Source organism: Cyprinodon tularosa, unplaced genomic scaffold, assembly GCF_016077235.1.
Source record: "Cyprinodon tularosa strain WSP-4 unplaced genomic scaffold, ASM1607723v1 ctg64, whole genome shotgun sequence".
NCBI classification, from domain to species: Eukaryota; Metazoa; Chordata; class Actinopteri; order Cyprinodontiformes; family Cyprinodontidae; genus Cyprinodon; species Cyprinodon tularosa.
The window spans coordinates 144,493-162,306 of NW_024039385.1; the positions used below are offsets into that span (position 1 = coordinate 144,493).

At 41.5% G+C, this 17,814-nt stretch overlaps 1 protein-coding gene across 1 annotated transcript in view; it reads left to right on the forward strand.

Annotated features, from left to right (window-relative positions):
• The window catches only part of elp3 (elongator acetyltransferase complex subunit 3), a 40,958-nt gene extending 29,074 nt beyond the window's left edge, over window positions 1–11,884 (forward strand). Inside the window, exons 10-15 of the mRNA XM_038308584.1 lie at window positions 6,251–6,444; window positions 7,728–7,818; window positions 8,703–8,768; window positions 8,849–9,076; window positions 9,160–9,241; window positions 11,165–11,884. Of these exons, the coding sequence (XP_038164512.1) occupies window positions 6,251–6,444; window positions 7,728–7,818; window positions 8,703–8,768; window positions 8,849–9,076; window positions 9,160–9,241; window positions 11,165–11,256 (753 nt within the window). The 3' untranslated portion in view covers window positions 11,257–11,884. The remainder of the gene's footprint in view (window positions 1–6,250; window positions 6,445–7,727; window positions 7,819–8,702; window positions 8,769–8,848; window positions 9,077–9,159; window positions 9,242–11,164) is intronic.
• Window positions 11,885–17,814: the final 5,930 nt, after the last annotated feature.

A 17,814-nucleotide genomic window follows, 5' to 3' on the forward strand; every position in this document is an offset into this window, starting at 1 on the left:
TGACTTTATTATGCATCTAATGTCAAAAAAATTAAATAGTAGTTTTTTTTCTGAGATCTTAAACTGATTGCTGTTAAATACAATAAAAATAGATTAAAAAACCCTATAAGTGAAGCCGTCTGAGAAACCTGAACTGTCCTTGGTGCTGTTTTGATGCCAGGGACACATGGGATAAAGACAGGATCCAAATCAATGTTTGCTGTTAAAAAAATAGTTAAGATTCTAGAAGTTTCTAAGGCAACGACAAGGATTTATTGAAAAATAGTTAATCTGACTACCTCTGCTATTTCTAAGCGACTTTACCAGAACATCTGTAATACTTTAACAAGAATCACCTGCTGTATTGTTGTCTCAGAAACCCTGAATGCTTGATACGTACTGCAGGATAAACATGGACTGGAATGATTGTTGAAATAATCATCAAGGTATTTTGTCATCAAATCGTTCAGTGGAGCATGTAGACTCTAAAACATGCCATTTGTTGAAAGAATAACAACCTCAGAGCAGGAATTTAACCACAACTTTACATGAAATATAAACATTTTCCATTAAAGATGGAAAATCATCTCTGTCTGTAAATGTCTTTTAACCAGAAGTTAACCAGTTTAAGCTTCTCCTGGTTCCAACATCTGCTGCCTTACTAATTAATCTGTTAACCAAAGAATTCATCAAGTTATAAATTTGCAAAATTATCTTTTATTGTCCAAGATAATACATTGTAACATCAGTAGTGCATTGAGTTTCCATTTTTTGTGTTTAAATCTGTGATGAAGCTTTTCTAGGTTTGAATCTTTTTTTTTTCTACCTAGAAATGTTTGATTTATTTGTTAGATTGATTAATCAAAAGGAATAATCAGTAGATGAATCCATTAGTAAAAGAATGACCAGCTACAGTCCAAACGGTTTCTTTTGGCATTGAAGTTGCGTACGATAGCACTAAATGACTTCTGTATACCCAGCCTGTATACAAAAGGACATTTAGTTTTGTACAGCTTTTATGATAATTTCATCTCTTAAAGTGAAGCAGTGATCAAATGTAAACAGTGTGGAAGAAAAAACATGGTGCAAAAAAAAAAGCATTGATAATGGAAGTTCAGAGCATTGATACATATGGTGCAAATATTCAGTGTTTTGGTTTGGTGTTATGAGTTCGATGCAAAGTCTGTGACTTGATTTAGAGTTTTTTCAGCAATTCAGCTGTCTGATGATGGTGGGTAAGAAGATAAAAACATAATATATCGTCCAGCTCTAATGTTCATTATCTTGTTACTGCAGCAGCTCTGATTCAGATTTAGTTTTTGCCATTTTCAGTGGAATAAAGCGTAAATTGGAAAAAAGAAGCTGGAATGCACAATTTGCCATGTATTTATTTGGTAGGAAGTTATCAAAACAGACTGTTTTCTTATTCCTAAGTTTCCATGAGGTGATGCTATGGAGAATGCGCCACATTCTAAGCTCTGGACACTCAAATGATTTAATTTCCCCAGTTCCCCTCACTATCCTCTGCAGGGCTTTACTTTTGGCCTTATTGCAGCTCGAGCACCACAATCCCAGAGGTGTCCATGAGCTAATGGAGGTCTTTAAATGTCTGAAGCACACAGACCGAACACTGCTTGGTTGCTGCGGATGTGAAAAAAATGTGACACCTCTACCACACACCTGATACAGATGCAGCTTTGACTCAAATCTCCATGGTAACATCACTCTATCTAGTTACACTTCCTGTTTTATTTATTTCAAAGAGCTTTGCAACTTCTTTCCTATGTGGTTAGTTGGACCTTTAATAGAAAAGAGCAAGACGTCTGTGTAAAGGAACTGAAGCTGAGCAGGCTTCATATTTCAGTGTGAGAGTGACAAAGATTAAAAAAATGTGATAAAATTTGAGGCTCCATGAAATCCCCCTCATTCCCTCAGAGTTTTATTTATTAAACGCCAGCGTTTACGACAAGATGGGACATGGCAAAGACGGAGAGATGTGTTACAAACCATTTTCTTTTAGCTGGCAGCCATCATCAGACTCCATCAAAAAGCTCTGACATGTAGGAAGCAGTGAAGGAGGATTCAGGACGTTCAGGAGTCTGCGGCGTTCTCCAGAGCGGCGTCATCCCACTGAAAGAGTTCTGGATGACCTCGTGGTCAAGAATAGCAAAGAATCTCTTCCTGTAGTAGAAAAACTACAGCTTTCGGCAGACAGAAGGAATACTGTTCAGAGGAAACAAGTGATTCCACCACGAATCATTGTCATCATAGTTTTAAATCTGCGAGGAAGTGAGCGTCAACACAGTTCTTCTCTGAAAAACCAACATAAACAAGAAAAACATGAGCAAACCTCCTCTAAAGCAGCTTTGTGTAACAATCCAGAAAACACTGAGCCTATTAACATAAAGTAAAAACCCTGCAAAGCTTTTGTCAATAGAAAAGTAACATTTCACCACTTTGACCAGAGTTTTTATCGGCAGCCTGAATGCTCAGTAGCCAAACAGAAAGAAATTAGATGGTTAGAATTCACACGCATCGTCCTCATAAAGCCACCTAATTCACACCTAAAGAATGAAGTCCTCTGAAAGTGTCTGCCTCCTCACATATTACTCGGATTACCTGTATGTTTGTTTACTGAAGCTCTAGTGTTGCTGAACGTGTCTCATATTAATATGAAGGCCAGCTGCAGGTCGACTCAGTGCGGGAAGCAAATTAAATGTTTTTCCCCTCAAGCGTTTCCTCTGTCACTTCTAGACATATTTTCCTCCTCTGACTCTGCTTCCTGTCTCTTTGTTTACAGGTTTTTCTCTTTCCTTTTCCATCTCCCTCACTCTGGCCTTATCTCTTCTTCCTCCAGTCGTAAGTTTCCCTTCCCTCCCGTTCCATCAATCTCCCCGCTCTCGTCCCTTTGTCCTCTTCCAGTCACATCGCCTCCCTCTTCGCAGCTCTCCCCCTCTCTTTCTTATCACTCTGACACTTAGATTATACAAGTTCTGTGTTACTTCCCTTTGCTCCTCTTCACCATATCTAATCTTTCATGGCACGCTGCCTGCCACCAGGAGACGGGGGGGAATTTCAGTTTCGTCACAAACCTTCACTCCGAGAGCCAAAAAGCGAAGCGGCTTGGGATTTTGAAGCCGTGCCGTAAAATTTAGCTCCCCACCATTAATAGAAGGGGCGTCCAGGAGCAGTCGACAGGTTGTCAGGGGAACCAAATTAGCTGGTGCTGTAAGATATCCAGGTTCTCACCATCGATCTCAATTGATAGGGGGGGTAATTCAGAGGAAAGGTGAAATATCAGGTTAACATGGATCCAAACTTTTTAATGATTTTTAAGCATTTTCTTTAGTTATGCCATACATTTAAAAAAAATCTACTTAAAGAGTAAGAAACAGCAGATTTCATAAGTTTTTAGCTTGATTTCTCTGCTCTTTAATGTGACAGCTTTGGATACCTTCTTCCTTACCCGCCAGACGTCGTCAGGTGTTGGAGATTGTAGAAAGAGTGACTGAAACCTTAAAGAGGCTAACCGCTAGTCAGACAGAACATTTTTATTTTTTTTTAAAGATAATTTCAGCAGTTTAAAACAACCGCTGTAGATGGTTCAGGCCATCGCTCTTACACTTATCTGCAGCTTTATCACTTGAGGCAACAGGTCCAGGGGGTCAAGGCTCTCCAGTTTGTTCAGGGTCTTCTCTGGGTTTTCTCCCAGTGGGATGCACACACAGACCCTCAAATAAAGCCGTCCACCTAAACAGTCCTTTCGATGCGGGGAAGCAGTGGCTCCATTTACCCCCGTCTCTGAGACTGAAGGCTCAGTTCTGATTGACGTCACATTTGGACACAACATCCACAAAACACGTAGAAGTAGAAGCCATAGCTGTTTTTGACATTTTTAAAGTCTCTTTATGTCATCCATCAATGTTTTTCATGATCAGCAGACGGGCCAGGCACTAATTTTATATAATATTGGGTTTGAGGACACACGTCAAGCGTAAACTAAGCTTTAGTCCAGCCACCATCGGCTGGTATCCTGGATCTCATTGGCATGAAACAAAACTTGGCCGGATATACAGCTCTCATTCCCTCCCATCATGAGTGAATGAAATGCCAAGGTACTTAAAGCAATTCTGTCTGAATTTTAGCCACCAGGGGGCGCTTTGTATATAAGTTCAATTCAATTCAGTTTATTTCTATAGCTTCACAACACATGTCATCTCAAGGCACTTTACGGTTCACCAGATCATCCAGTCAGATTGATTCAAAGTTTCTATCTAAGGAAAACCAGTTGATTGCATCGACTCATTCTCTCGAAGGCAATCCCTCACACTAAGCATGCTTGTAGCGTCACATGACTCAGTCAGCGACTCCTCCGAGCCTCTTCAGTAACTTTGGCCGCTTTTAGGCTGAATTTAGCCTGAATTATTCTCAAATTTAACTGATATTTGGTCTACAGTGACCCACAGTTACTTTAAAACTCCTCCAGTTTGAGACCAATTTTCATTGGAGGGAGAGAAAACGTACTTTAAGGAGCAAAACCGAAGTTTCACAGTTTTTCTAAAAGTTTGCCCCCTCTGGTGGCAAGTTGAAATGACACCATGATGTTGTTTGCGTGGATGGAAGAGGAGGAAAACACCCCAGTCTGCTGCTGCTGCAGCTGTGTTGGTGTTTTCTTCACAGGCATAATTTCATCTGTGTTAGCTAGGTTATTAATATTTAAGTTATTTTGATCTTTTTTTAAGCATACAATAGGACCAAATCCTTTCTTTTGTCGAAAGCAACCCTGATATTTATTCTCATCTTATTCCACTGCCAATCAGACTCCAATTTGTCTCTTTTTGTTTTGATTTTCTGAAGTCAGTGATGGGGTTTGATGTGGCTACTCTTTAAAAGTTGTCGGCCATGTTCTTTCTATGGTGACAGATTTCAAAAAGAAGCAAAGATTAACGCGAGCATAGAGCAGGTAACACCCAGAGAATCAGTTTGTCATTAACGGACATGTACGGAAAAGTAAAAAATATATTAGACTTTTAAACTTGCATAATGCCCCTTTAACAACAGTTTCTTTGGTAGCTGCTCACATACTTGACATCCATCTGGTCCATGTTAGGAAATGAGTGCAATTTATTGAAACTTTTTCACTATTATTTTAATAATTTAAAAGTCTGACTCTCTTTAAATTTCAGAATATTAGATCACCTTCTTGTTTTCTCTCGGCGTCTCAAGATGTCCTTCCCTTTAAACCAGCCAGCCATAACCAATTGCATCAAAATCCACTTAAAATGCTTCAAACAGCAGGGAGAGAGATTTGTCAATATTGAGTAAGATCTGGGCCGTTAATTTTAGTCAGACGTCCCCCTCCCCACCAGGCTGCAGCTTGGTATCAAAAGGATTAAGCAGAAACAAAATGCTTTCCATTATTCCAGGTCGTACATCAAGTCGCTGTTTGTCAGCAGTGTCTAATTTGATTTTAATGTGAAATAAATGCTGCCTACATGATGCAAACTGCAGCCGACGTTACAGTGGAATCTAAAGAAGTCGTCCATTTATTGCATGAAACCGATTCACTCAGACAGTCCTAGGTTTGTGTGTGGGATTGACGCGGATGATCCCTGACCAGTTTAAGACCTGCTGAGGGGACAGCAGAACGCCGCATCCTCTCTGTGTCCTGATAATGGCTTTCGATTTCCACCTCCTGCCAACTTTAGGCCCTCTCCTCTTATCTCGTGTCCCAAGGTAGGCCTCCGTAACGCGGCTCCTCTCTGCCGGCAGACAGGAGCTGTGAGGCACAATTGAAAACGGTAGCAGGTGCAGAATCAGTAGAATAGTCCCTAGACGGGTTGTTATTGGTCTGATTAGCGCCCCCTCCCTCCCTGTGGGTTCACTTCAGGCCCATGAGGGACACGTCTTCATGTGATTAGGAGCGCTGACAGCAGAAAGATAAGAAACTGATAACCAGGCTTATTTTTGGTAACTTGCTTCGATTCCACAGCGCTGATCTTCACAGTCGTGATTGTGATAGCGGGTGCCGAGGGGAGGAGGAATCACACGGATTCCCCCTAACTTGGAAAAACCTAAACCCAAAGATCTGCTTTTTTTTATTAGCCGAGTTATCGGCTGCTTTTAACCGTCCCGCCCTGATTGGTTCCATTAGAAATGAGATCAAATAATCTTGTCCACCGTTTGAAGCAAACTAGTTAATCGTTCACGCCTCATTATGCAAATGATGTCAGATGTGCTGATTCGTCTCCTACGTTCTGTTTTGTTGCAGGAGTTCTTTGAGAATCCGGCGTTCCGGCCCGACGGTCTGAAGCTCTACCCGACGCTGGTGATCCGAGGCACGGGTCTGTATGAGCTGTGGAAGACGGGCCGCTACAAGAGCTACACGCCCAGCGCCCTGGTGGACCTGGTGGCCCGCATCCTGGCCCTGGTGCCGCCCTGGACACGAGTGTACCGGGTTCAGAGGTGAAAGGCTGCAGCATCTAAACTCTCAGTGAAGGACTCTGAGGATGGGAATGTTTTGGAGTTTTCCAGCAGCCAGTGAATCTAAAAACATAGAATATTGAGATATAATTTTGCCGTTTATTTTCGAAAGCGATTAATCCTCATAATTTTTCCTTGGAAGTTTAATTATTGTAGCTCACAGATAAAGAAAACCAAAATTCAGTAGAATAATTATTAGAAACTCAGTGGCGCCCTGATCAGCCTTTAAAGTCTCAACAGGGGAAGCTGCTGACTGCACAGACAGAGGGTAAGCCATGCTGGAGGAGCTGCCTGCTCTGTTTTCAGGCATATTAACAGAAAATTAAGTGGAAGGAAGAAGTGTGGTGGAAGAAAGTGCACCAACATCAGGGAGGGAGAAACGCAGCCTTGAGAGGATAATAAAGTGAAATCCATCGAAGAATTTGGAGGACAGAAGTTCCCACAGTCAGTGATGGTTTGAGGTGTCATGTTATCTGTTTTTTTCTCAGGTCTGCAGTCGATGCGTCTGTCTACCATAACATTCTACAGCACTTCATGCTTGCGGAGCATTGATGCAGTTATTCATCAAAGACTTCTGACATTTCTTAAGATTGATCTGAACTAATATTCAGATTTTTTGATTATTTACCTGTGAGCCATAATCATTAAAAACTGCAATAAATAAAAACTTGACATATTTTGCTAAGTGTATAAAAAATTCTGAAATGATTGGCAGAAAAGCATGAACTTTGCAGCCATTCTTGCAGTTTTGAGATATCTCTATAAGGAAAGCTAACCAGAGGGTGTTCTGGTCAGATGAGATCTAAACCCAACTAATGCAAACCACTTCCCCTGAACTCATCGCCCCCACAGCAGGTCCTACTGTTTCTGTCTTCAGCTCAGACTGATCAGTCTTTTAGGAAACTAAATGAATACTGGAAGAAAAAACCTGCTAGGAGCCAATAAAGACGGAGGAAGAAGGGTATTCCTAAACATGCAGAGCTAAGTGGAGTCATGAGTTAGAATGGCCTAGTCAAAGCACAGAGCTTCACTGGAGTGAGAATCTTTGTCTTTAGAGTTAAAAAAGTAAACTGGTAGACATAAATTTGACAGATGTGAGTTTGTTCATCATGTTTAATACTTTGATTTTAAAAGGACGAAAGAGGAAAAGTTAAAGTTAAGTTCCTCTTTCAGTGAGATAGTAAAAAGGGCACAATAGTGAGAATCGTCCTTCTAATTATGCTCTTTGTGTATGTTTTGCCGCTCCATCCCCTCCCGCCCATCAGGGACATCCCCATGCCGCTGGTGAGCTCCGGCGTGGAGCACGGCAACCTGAGGGAGCTGGCGCTGGCTCGGATGAAGGACATGGGCACCGAGGTGAGACTCAGAGCTGTTCTTGGCTGTAGCCTTAGAGATTGGACGCCGGCTCATATGGAGCTAATAGGCTTTTCCAGCTGGGCCGCCATCCGTGAAAGGTTCCAGCAGACAAGTCGCTTTCATTCATGATGGGGGTGAGATGACGGATTCAAACAGCCTCTGGGGTTCAGGAGGGGACCCCGCCCCTCCTCCTCGTCTAGAAGTAGATCAGAGCTTCAGTGACAGGAGGCAGGAAACCCCTCAGCTTCCATCAGAAACCATCCTCAGATAAAAGCGCTCTGCTAAAAAAAGGAACATGGTGGCAGAGACGTCTTTAACGGCCGGCTTCATTTAAATACCGAGCGGCAGAAACGGCGTTTGCAGCGTGTAAATCTAGAAGCCTGGTGCGACTCAGAGAGGAAACTATCCTGACCTAATTTCCTCCTCCCTCTTTCTGCTCCTTCTCTCAGCTTTTATGTCTGCATATCTGTTTCCATCCAGGCAGAGACGAAACTTCTCCAACTTAGTAGTTTCCTCTTATTTTTCTCCTCTCTACCTGTCCTTGAACCTGTTATGGTCCGTAAGATTTCATACCTGGACGGCGAGGATGGGGTTGTCATGGTAACAGCAGACACTTTCAGTTTGATCCATAAATCCCTGTTTAGCATCACACCAGGATCCCTTCACCTCTGGTTATAATGGATGTCAGGAAGTCCTGGTGTTCATCCTCTCCTTTCCATTAGAGCGCTGCTGATTGCAGTTTTCATCCTAAATCTGAGAATAAGACCTACTGTCAGTTTGACGCTGTATGTTTATAAACCGAATATGGGAATTATTTTAATAAGGGTTATGACTGTGGCGGCTTGCTGAGTCCAAAGTGACGTTTCTTGGTTCCCTGTGCGCAGTGTCGAGACGTTCGGACCCGAGAAGTCGGCATTCAGGAGATTCACCACAAAGTCCGGCCTTACCAGGTAAAATCCCCTCAGAGGCCGAAGCCGTCAGATGGCGGCCCAGAACCAGCACCAATACCAGTTCCTACCCGTCTGTACAGGTGGAGCTGGTGAGGAGGGACTACGTGGCTAACGGCGGCTGGGAGACCTTCCTGTCCTATGAAGATCCGGAGCAGGACATCCTCATTGGCCTGCTGCGTCTGCGCCGCTGCTCTCCTCAGTCTTTTCGTCCGGAGCTGAAAGGAGGGGTGTCCATCGTCCGCGAGCTGCACGTCTACGGCAGCGTGGTCCCAGTCAGCAGCAGAGACCCCAGCAAGTTCCAGCATCAGGTGACAAGGCGCACACGCCTGAGGGAGCGGGCGGCGAACCAAAGGAGGCGTTTTTAATGAGCACTGCTGCCTCTCCTCTGCAGGGCTTCGGTATGATGCTGATGGAGGAGGCGGAGAGAATCGCCAGGGAGGAACACAGCTCAGAGAAACTGGCCGTCATCTCTGGTAAGACTGAGCGATCGCATACAGCCGCTATCGGCCTCACTTTGGTTTTCTACCCAACTTTAGTCGTTTTTATCAATAAGTAGCTGAAAAAGTTTGAACTCATTGTGGATTTTCATCTTATTGGATGATCTGAATTCTGAACACAAACTGAACCATATTCCTACATCCAGACTGTTATTTGGTGAAAATCCTCCTCATCATCACATTGACAGACATTCATAAGGTTCAGGTGTAGTTCTGGCTGGATATTCCACCATTCCTCTTTAAAATCTTCCAGTTCATCCAAACTTCGGTTCTGATTTTAAAGACACATTTATTAACAAATTAGCTTTTTATTGCCAAAAATCAATTATTCATTTAATAAATGAAAATCTGTAAAAGGGTAATAATATCACATTCAAAGTGAAAGCATTCTCAGAGCTTATATTTAGTAATTAATAAACATATAGGGGGCGGTGCACCCAGCGGGAGACGACCTGCTGTGTCGCCATTTTTGATCCAAAGATCCCACTTTGTCAGCTTTACACATTTGACCAGTATCTGAAAATGTGTTGTTTGTTTGAGGAGGAGTTTAAAATAAGCAAACAACAAACATAGATTCTTCTTCCTTCCACTTCCTGTTGCAGCGGAGGACCGTTTCTACTATTAGTCCAGTCAGAGGCAAGAGAAACAAACCCAAAAAAGAAAATTACGTAATAACCAGGAGAAAACCGGAGGCTACATCGACGCCGCTTCTATCAGGTGGAGACAGTTTGAGGGGGCGGGGCTTAAAAACGACAAAAGTTTATTTTTTGATTTATTTCAGAAACAGAGCAGTTTAGTCCAGCAACTAGTCTGTCCCCAATAGAGTTCGCTAGTTTGTATGTTAGCCTTCAATGAACGAGCTTCACTGAGTAGCAGTTATCAGCTGAAATTCACCCCAGCAGACCAGCGTACGCCTCTTTCAGCTGTTTCCATGGAGATTTTCCAAGTGTTAAATCCTTTATTTTAGCTCATATCTCGAGGGCATTGTTCTCTCCAGTGTATTTCAGAGCTGCAGGTGGCTATGTTCATATATGTCCCTGCTATGCTTCTTAAATCTGAAATCCGGCCTCCTTTCTCGGGGCCTCTGTCCAGTGAATTTCAGCACAAACGCTGGTGACACTGAAAGCTGTTAAAATTGCACTAAACTCAGGTCGAAACACTGACTGTTAATGAGAGCAGCGGCTGCAGAAACTGTTTTTTAAACACATTTACCTTCTTATTTGCACATAAACATGGGAAAACCTGAACCCTGTGCTATTCAGCCTGTCAAAGAATGTAGGCGTAGAGAAATATTTAATCAATTTTATTGTTAATTTAAGCTGATTTGACAAATAAGAATGTCCTCCGTAGTAGATCTAACAATTATCCTTCATTTAGTTCACCACTAGATGGGGGTAAATCTCACACAGTGCCCCTTTAAGCTGAGCACTGAACCAGTAGGATTAAAGTCTGGGTTCATTTAACAGTATCACAGGCCCACAGCATGATGCTGCCACCATCATCTTAGACGCTGTGGAAAAACACCTCAAGCTGCTTCTATTCCACCATTAAACCGTGGAAGAAGTTCTGCAGTGTTTAAAGGGACTGATGTTGATATTTCATGGTCCATTTAAACAATTTTAGTTTCTGAACCCTGATCGATTTCCTTTGATCAAGGAGAAAAGTGATCAACGCTGCTAAAACTGAAATATAAGGAAGTATTTTTTTCTTAAATAATATGAGTAGGTAAGACAATCTCTCATTGGAATGAGACGATTTAAAACAAGAAAAAAATCTAATCTCAAGCGCTAATTTCAAGCGCTAAATGTCTAATGAACTTGTTTTCCTTTTAAGGGTTTGTCTCTCACACTTCATGATGTTGTATTCCAGTGATGTTTTACCTCCATGGTTCCTCTGCAGGTGTAGGAACCAGGAACTACTACAGGAAGATGGGCTATGAGCTGGAGGGGCCCTATATGACCAAGCAGCTCTACAGTGCAGGACTGGACTGAACTCACACCTGCTTCTTTTTATCTGGAAGATCCAAACCGAACCACAAACACACCTGTTATTTTTTTTTTTTCTGTTAATACAGTTCCTGCCGTTATTTTTTAGAGAAACTTTCAGTGTGGAAGGAGATAATGCTGGGCTTTTTTCCAGAGGCCGTCCATCTGCTATTATCTGGAGCTGCTGCATTGGCTCTGCTTTATTTAGATAAGCAGGCGTGCGAAGCGGGGCTATTTGGGACGACGTCAGCGCCATCCGATGTGGAATCTGACGTTTCAACACCTGAGGACCCCCGACACGCCTCTGCGGTTGAACTAACTCTCATGTAAAAACTATAGAGGGAGCTGGGGTTGAACGTTGCATGTTTGTACTGGTTTAGCGTCACGCTTTGAGTTAAGCATGTTTATGTTGCAATCATTTGAAAGCAAACGCGCAGCGCTCCTCAATGCTCGGCCGCCAACGGGGGGAATCCTCACCAGGGAGCTGCTGGGTAATTGAAAGATTTGAAATGATGAGGCAGGAAAGGAGTCTTAGGGTTACATAAACAGCTTTTATTAAATCTTGTTTTGTCTAAAACACATTCTAGGAATATCATAGCAACTTTTTTTAAAGAATAAAGTATTTTTCAGGCTATCTTGTTACACTGCCTTTTATTTCTGCTGCTGTAAAGGTGGAATGCTGAAGGTGGTTTCTGTAAATATTCATGGGTTCCCGGGCCCTTTTCACCTGGAGCATTGGATCCAGGCTTTTCCAGTTCCGTCTCCATCAGCTGCTGAGCGTTAACTCAGAGCTGCTGTTTCCAGAAAAGATTCATCATCAGAAAATCTGCCTCAGATAAAAGTTGAAAAGCCTGGTTTGGATTCCAGCTGCTAAACAGTGGATGAAGCTGAACGGACACGCCTAATCGCCCCCCATGCTGCTGATGCTGTCCGTGTTGCAGTAGTGACGCAGTGAGGAATTGGCTGCCCCCCCTCCATGAGCTGATGTGTGGTTTCAGCAGAGTTCGCCGTAGGCGTCACTGCAGCGAGAGCACAGACGTGAAGAGGTCTCCTAAATCTGCTGAGCTGAAGGTTACCGGCTTTATCTGCAGAGATGCAACGTTAGGAAGCCTTACCCACACAAAGATTCCACTCTAATGCTAGAAACACATTAGTTCACTTCTTTCTATGGAATCCTTGCTGGAGGTGGAGAATAAAGACGACTGTTTGTCAGAAGAAGTTAACTTTTTCTACCATCTTTGATGAATAATCGGTGTGATCCAAAGCTTAGGTGGGAGAATCCATCGACAGGATTAGTTGAACGTCATCAGAAAGATGGAAAAAAATGTTAAAAATAAGTTATATTAGCGTTTTTCACATGTGAGAAAATTATCAGGACTTTTCCAAACATTGTAGTTTTATTTAGGATTCATACATCATTTTACTTTTAACCTAAAACCAAAATTTCACAGCGAATCTTAAAAACTACCATGCAGAGATGATTTTTAAAGTCATGATTTGATCCCTGAAGGCCAAAAATACATGATGGTGTAAATTAATAAGACAGTACCATGAAATAGATACATAAACCATGAAATGAGTAGATGTGAGTTTATTTCATTCATGGTTCAAATATTACACGTACCATTCAATTATAAAATGCACAGTTAAAAGCACTAATAAATAATCAAACCTACATTTAAAATAAATTAAATGTCACAAAAAATCTGTCTAATTGGTTCACTCTATATTCATGAAGAGTTATAGACAGAAATAACTAGATTTTAAAAATTTTTTACACTAACTCCAGACTTGGTGGTTCATGACCCCCACTTTTATGGTCCCTGATCTAGCACAGAGCCTGGCCCTCTGTGGGATTAAAGTCGGGTTTTACTGCCGGACAGTCGGTAACGTTTACTTTGGTTGGAGGTAGATCTTCACCTGGAGTGACGGATGAAAACGACTCCAACCAAGTTTTGCTGCTAATGCTGGAAGTTTTACTTGAAATTCCAATTGAATGAGTCCGATGCACTGCAGCGTCCCCACAGCATCATGCTCCCACCGCCGTGTTTTATCATGGGGACGTCCACTAACGTTTTCCAGGTTGTCATTAGCGAACTTTATCTTTTTGTTCAATGCTTTAATTGTTCTGACCTGCATCTTCTGTCCGTTGCTGCATTATTGATGCTGCTATTTCTGACCTGGCTCAGTCATTAGCTATTGCCGTGGCAGTCATTTTATTTCAGCACTTTTATTATCTATGACCTTTTATTTTAGCTTAAGGCAAATATAAATGATTTGCATGTTAATAAATTATTTTGCATTTAATAGTTCTATGAGAAGCAGAATTTGATGTATTTATTCTCTTCCAAATGAGGCATTCTTACATTTTTTGTGACATTTTAATCAAATTTTTAACTATATTTCATAACCAACAATTTAACTAGTCCCACCAAACAGAACCATGATGGAAACCAGTGACTCCATCAGGCTGTTGCGTCTGTCCACCCCTTTGTTTTTGCTCAATGGTTTGGTCCTATATGCTCACATTGAAGCGATCAAAGGGCCGCCAGGACGCCAGTCAAAATAAAGGCTCTGCTACCAGTAGCTGTAATAACCTTTGTTTATCCTGCTTTTTGAGCATCAACAAGTCATCTGATACTTCCTCGATCACAGCTGGTTGCACGGCTCAAACCCTGAGCACCACCCTCTGTTTTTACTTGATTACAGGCTGGGAGCATTGCAGAGTCAAAGCAGGTGATTGGATAGAACTGGTTTGTGCTGTGGCTCAATAATGTAGTTATTTACTTTCTATCTATAAGAGGGGTCTTAAATGTTTTCCAGGCCAAGGACCCCAAAACTGACGGTGAGATGGAGCTGGGACCCCCTAATTTTTTATGTATCATAAAATTGTGTTATATCAAACTGGTCCTATAGTCACTCTATTACAGATGGAGTAATGTAATGAAAGTAATTTCTCCCTGGAATAATTAAAGGATTTCTGGTTGATGGGACAGGTGTTGTGAATGAAACGGTGCCCAGCTTGAAAGAGCTCCTGTGTGTCGCTGAATGTGTGCATTGATGACTGAAAGACATCTTCTGCCTCCATTTATCTGTTTACTACAGTGTGTTGAATTCATGTTAATGTAGATTTAAAGACATAGTGGAAAGAAAAGTCTTATCAAGCAAAACTTTCGCGACCCCAATGCAGCACCTCTGTGGACCCCTTAGGGGTTGCGGACCCCCTGTTGAAGACCTCTGTTTGGAAAAGCTGTTAAAAGTTTGTTGCTAATAGTTTTTTCCTCGAAGCACAGTAGTGGCATCATAATGCTATGGGAGTGCTTTTCTTCAGCAGCTGGTAGTCGATGTTAAGATGAGCAGAAGGTAACCTTCCAACAGAGGGGTTCAGATCAGAGCGTGTTTGGAGAGGGTCCAGGTCCAAATCTAAATCTGATGGAAATAAGTGAATATCAGATGCTCTGCATCCAACCAGCCTCAGTCTGAGGTGTTTGGGTTAGAAGAGCAGGGAGCTCTAGATGTATAGAGCTGGAAGATAAACCCAGTATTTACCTCTTAGAGCTGGCAGCATGGAGCAAAATACTAACTCAGCCAATATGTTTAATATTTAGCAGTTAAAAAAGAGAAATGCACTGGAAAAAAATCTAAATCTAGTCTTTTTTTTTTAAACTAAGTGCTTTTGTTCTTGGATTGATGAGATAAAAGAGACATTTTGCCAATGGAACAAGACAATTGCATTGTCTTATTTCAAGCATATTATCTAATTATCTTAATTTAAAAGTAAAAACACTCATTCCTTTGGCAAATTCATCTAATTTACCTACTCAAATTAAGGATAAATACACTTAATTTAATACATTTTTACTTCTTTCTAGATGGCTTTTCCAGTGTGGAAACCATTCATCATCCTCTCCTCCACTTTAGGAGTTAGAAATTATTCCTGCTGGTCCTATTTCTAACCGCCACAATTCAGCAGCTAACAAATCAGTCAGCTCTATAAAAATCTGTCACATTTTTAGTGGACATTAATAATTGATTAAACAATTATTTCACTCTCAATAATCTATCTGGGCTTGAATTTGTTTCCCCTGTTAGCCTGACTTAGCAAAGTCAGCAGAGGGTCTAACTTTGCTCTTCTCAAGGTTATTGGTCTAAAGAGGAATCTGGATGTCAACCAATTAGATACTAACAGATACTTCACCTCCCTGCATCTCAGATGCACAGCGTTTACACCCTGGACCGTATCATCAAAGAGGAGGAGGAGCTTCAGCATCCATGTCAACATCATTTCCTCTGCGTTTCATTTTAACTGAAAAAAACTTTGCCTCGGCTACACTTCTTTAATCTACATCACAACTGCAAACCAGTCCGTGATTGGTTGCTGTAATGGAATTTCATAAAAAAGTTGAGATTTTAAAGTTCAGTGGTGACCCTCCCTCCCCGCTCTCTCCAGGTGCTGCTGTTGGACAGCATCTCAGTTCTATCTAGTAGCAGGAGGTGAGAGCAGAGGAAAATAGGAACTTCAACAATAGGATTGTTGTCTGGAGACTGGCTAGGCCGCTCCGTAGACTGGCTAGGCCGCTCCGGAGACTGGCTAGGCCGCTCCGGAGACTGGCTAGGCCGCTCCAGGACCTTGAAATGCTTTTAACTGAGCCTCTCTTTCATTGCCTGACCGCTGTGTTTGGGATCCTTGTCCTCAGCCATGTTCCATGTTCAATGCTCTCACTGATGAAGGAGGTTTGGGCTTAAAATGTCACCATACATGGCCCTGTTCATTCTTCCCTCAACACAGATCTGTCCACTTTGCAGAAAAAAGCCCCAAAGCATGATGCTTCCACCCCCATGCTTCATAGTAGTTATAATGAAGCTCGGTCTTCTTTCTCCAAATGTTGACGAGTCTATGCAATAAAGTTCTATCTTGGTCCCATCTGACCGCGTAATGCTCTCCCAGTCCTCTTCTGATCATCCATCTGCTCTCTGGTGAACTTCAGGTGGGCCTGGACCTGTACTGGTCAAGCAGGGAGACACCTGGCTCTGCAGGACTACAGTCCTCGGGTCGTAGGGTGTTACTGATGGTAGCCTTTGTTCCTTTGGTTCCTGCTCTCTGGAGCTCATTCATCAAGATCATTTTGACCCCACAGGAGATCTTTTATGTGGTCCCAGATGGAGGGAGATTATCAGTAGTGTTATTTTCCATTCTCTTCCACCGTTGATTTCTTCACACCAGCCTGTTTCCTATTGTAGACCCTCCTCTTTTAACTTTTATCTCTTTTAGATCAGTTTTTACTGTGTAAAACCAAATACGTTTTTTTAGGATATAAACAAACAGAAGAGACTGAAACTGGTTTCTCCCTTGGAACTATCAATTTTACCTTTAATATTTTATCTGGAACCACAAATGGTTTCTGGGGTGTATATTCTATTTAAAATATATTTTGATAAAAAGAATTTGTAGTTATGACCTTTGAACATTTTTTCCAAATATTTGTGGATCAGTATATTTCATTTGGAGGAAAACAGGTAAGATAGTAACTGGTCAGACTGTCCCATTAGTAACCCAAATAAATAAAACCCTTAAGTTTAAAAGTTTCACCAGAAGTGAAAGTTTGCACTTTCATAAGTAGGTCCACAACACCAGGAGGGCTTCACACTACAATCTCTCTCTGTCCAGCTGTAGATTGATGCCTTCCTAATGAAATTTCAATTTTGAGTAATGGGGCATAAGAGCCTTTTGGCAAGTACAGATTAGTCAAATTAAGTTGGCGCGTCCTACAGACGCTCGGTTTAGCTCTGCATTCCCCTCTAATGCGATTCCTCCAAGCAGCTAGGGGAAGAAAACCTTTTGAATTGCGATGTTGCCAAAAATACTGAGATACCTGAAATCCAGGAAAGCATGCCATCAAGCAGTGTAGATACAAAATAATGAGGACGTCTGCAGAGATTATATTTTATTTAAATAGATTCCATTTAAAAAGACATTTCTGACAATTGATCCAGGTTTTGCAAAAAAAAAAAAAAGACATTTCTCTAGAGTGAAGGACTGAGACTGATGACCTGTAATAAATGCAGGATTGATCGGATCAGGAACAAGCTTGAAGCCCTGCTTTAATTTCCTGTTCATAGGAGGACAGTTTATCAATACATCACTGCGCTTCATACTAGCTGCTCTGACTTTAACACACAAAATACCCACACTGTACTAGAAAGAGACCACTTTAAAACCTTTCATACAAATTGCGAAAAAACAAAATTACAATTCAAAAAAGCAAATACAAACATTTGTGTGGTCATATAAAATGTAAGCACCTACAAAAAAATACTTTTATTTTTAATTTACAGGGGAGATTGAACCACTGAGCCTTTTTTTCCATTCCTAAATTGACCCTGAAATTGAAAAAAAAAAATATAGATTCCAATTTTAAACACATAAAAGAATTTAAATTCTTTCAAGGACCAGAAACTAAAGTTTAAAATTCATATTTCATTTAAATAAATTGATTAAAAAGAATTATGTGAATCTCATTTAAATACGGAAGGCCAAAGGTGCCACCATCAAATACTTTTAAT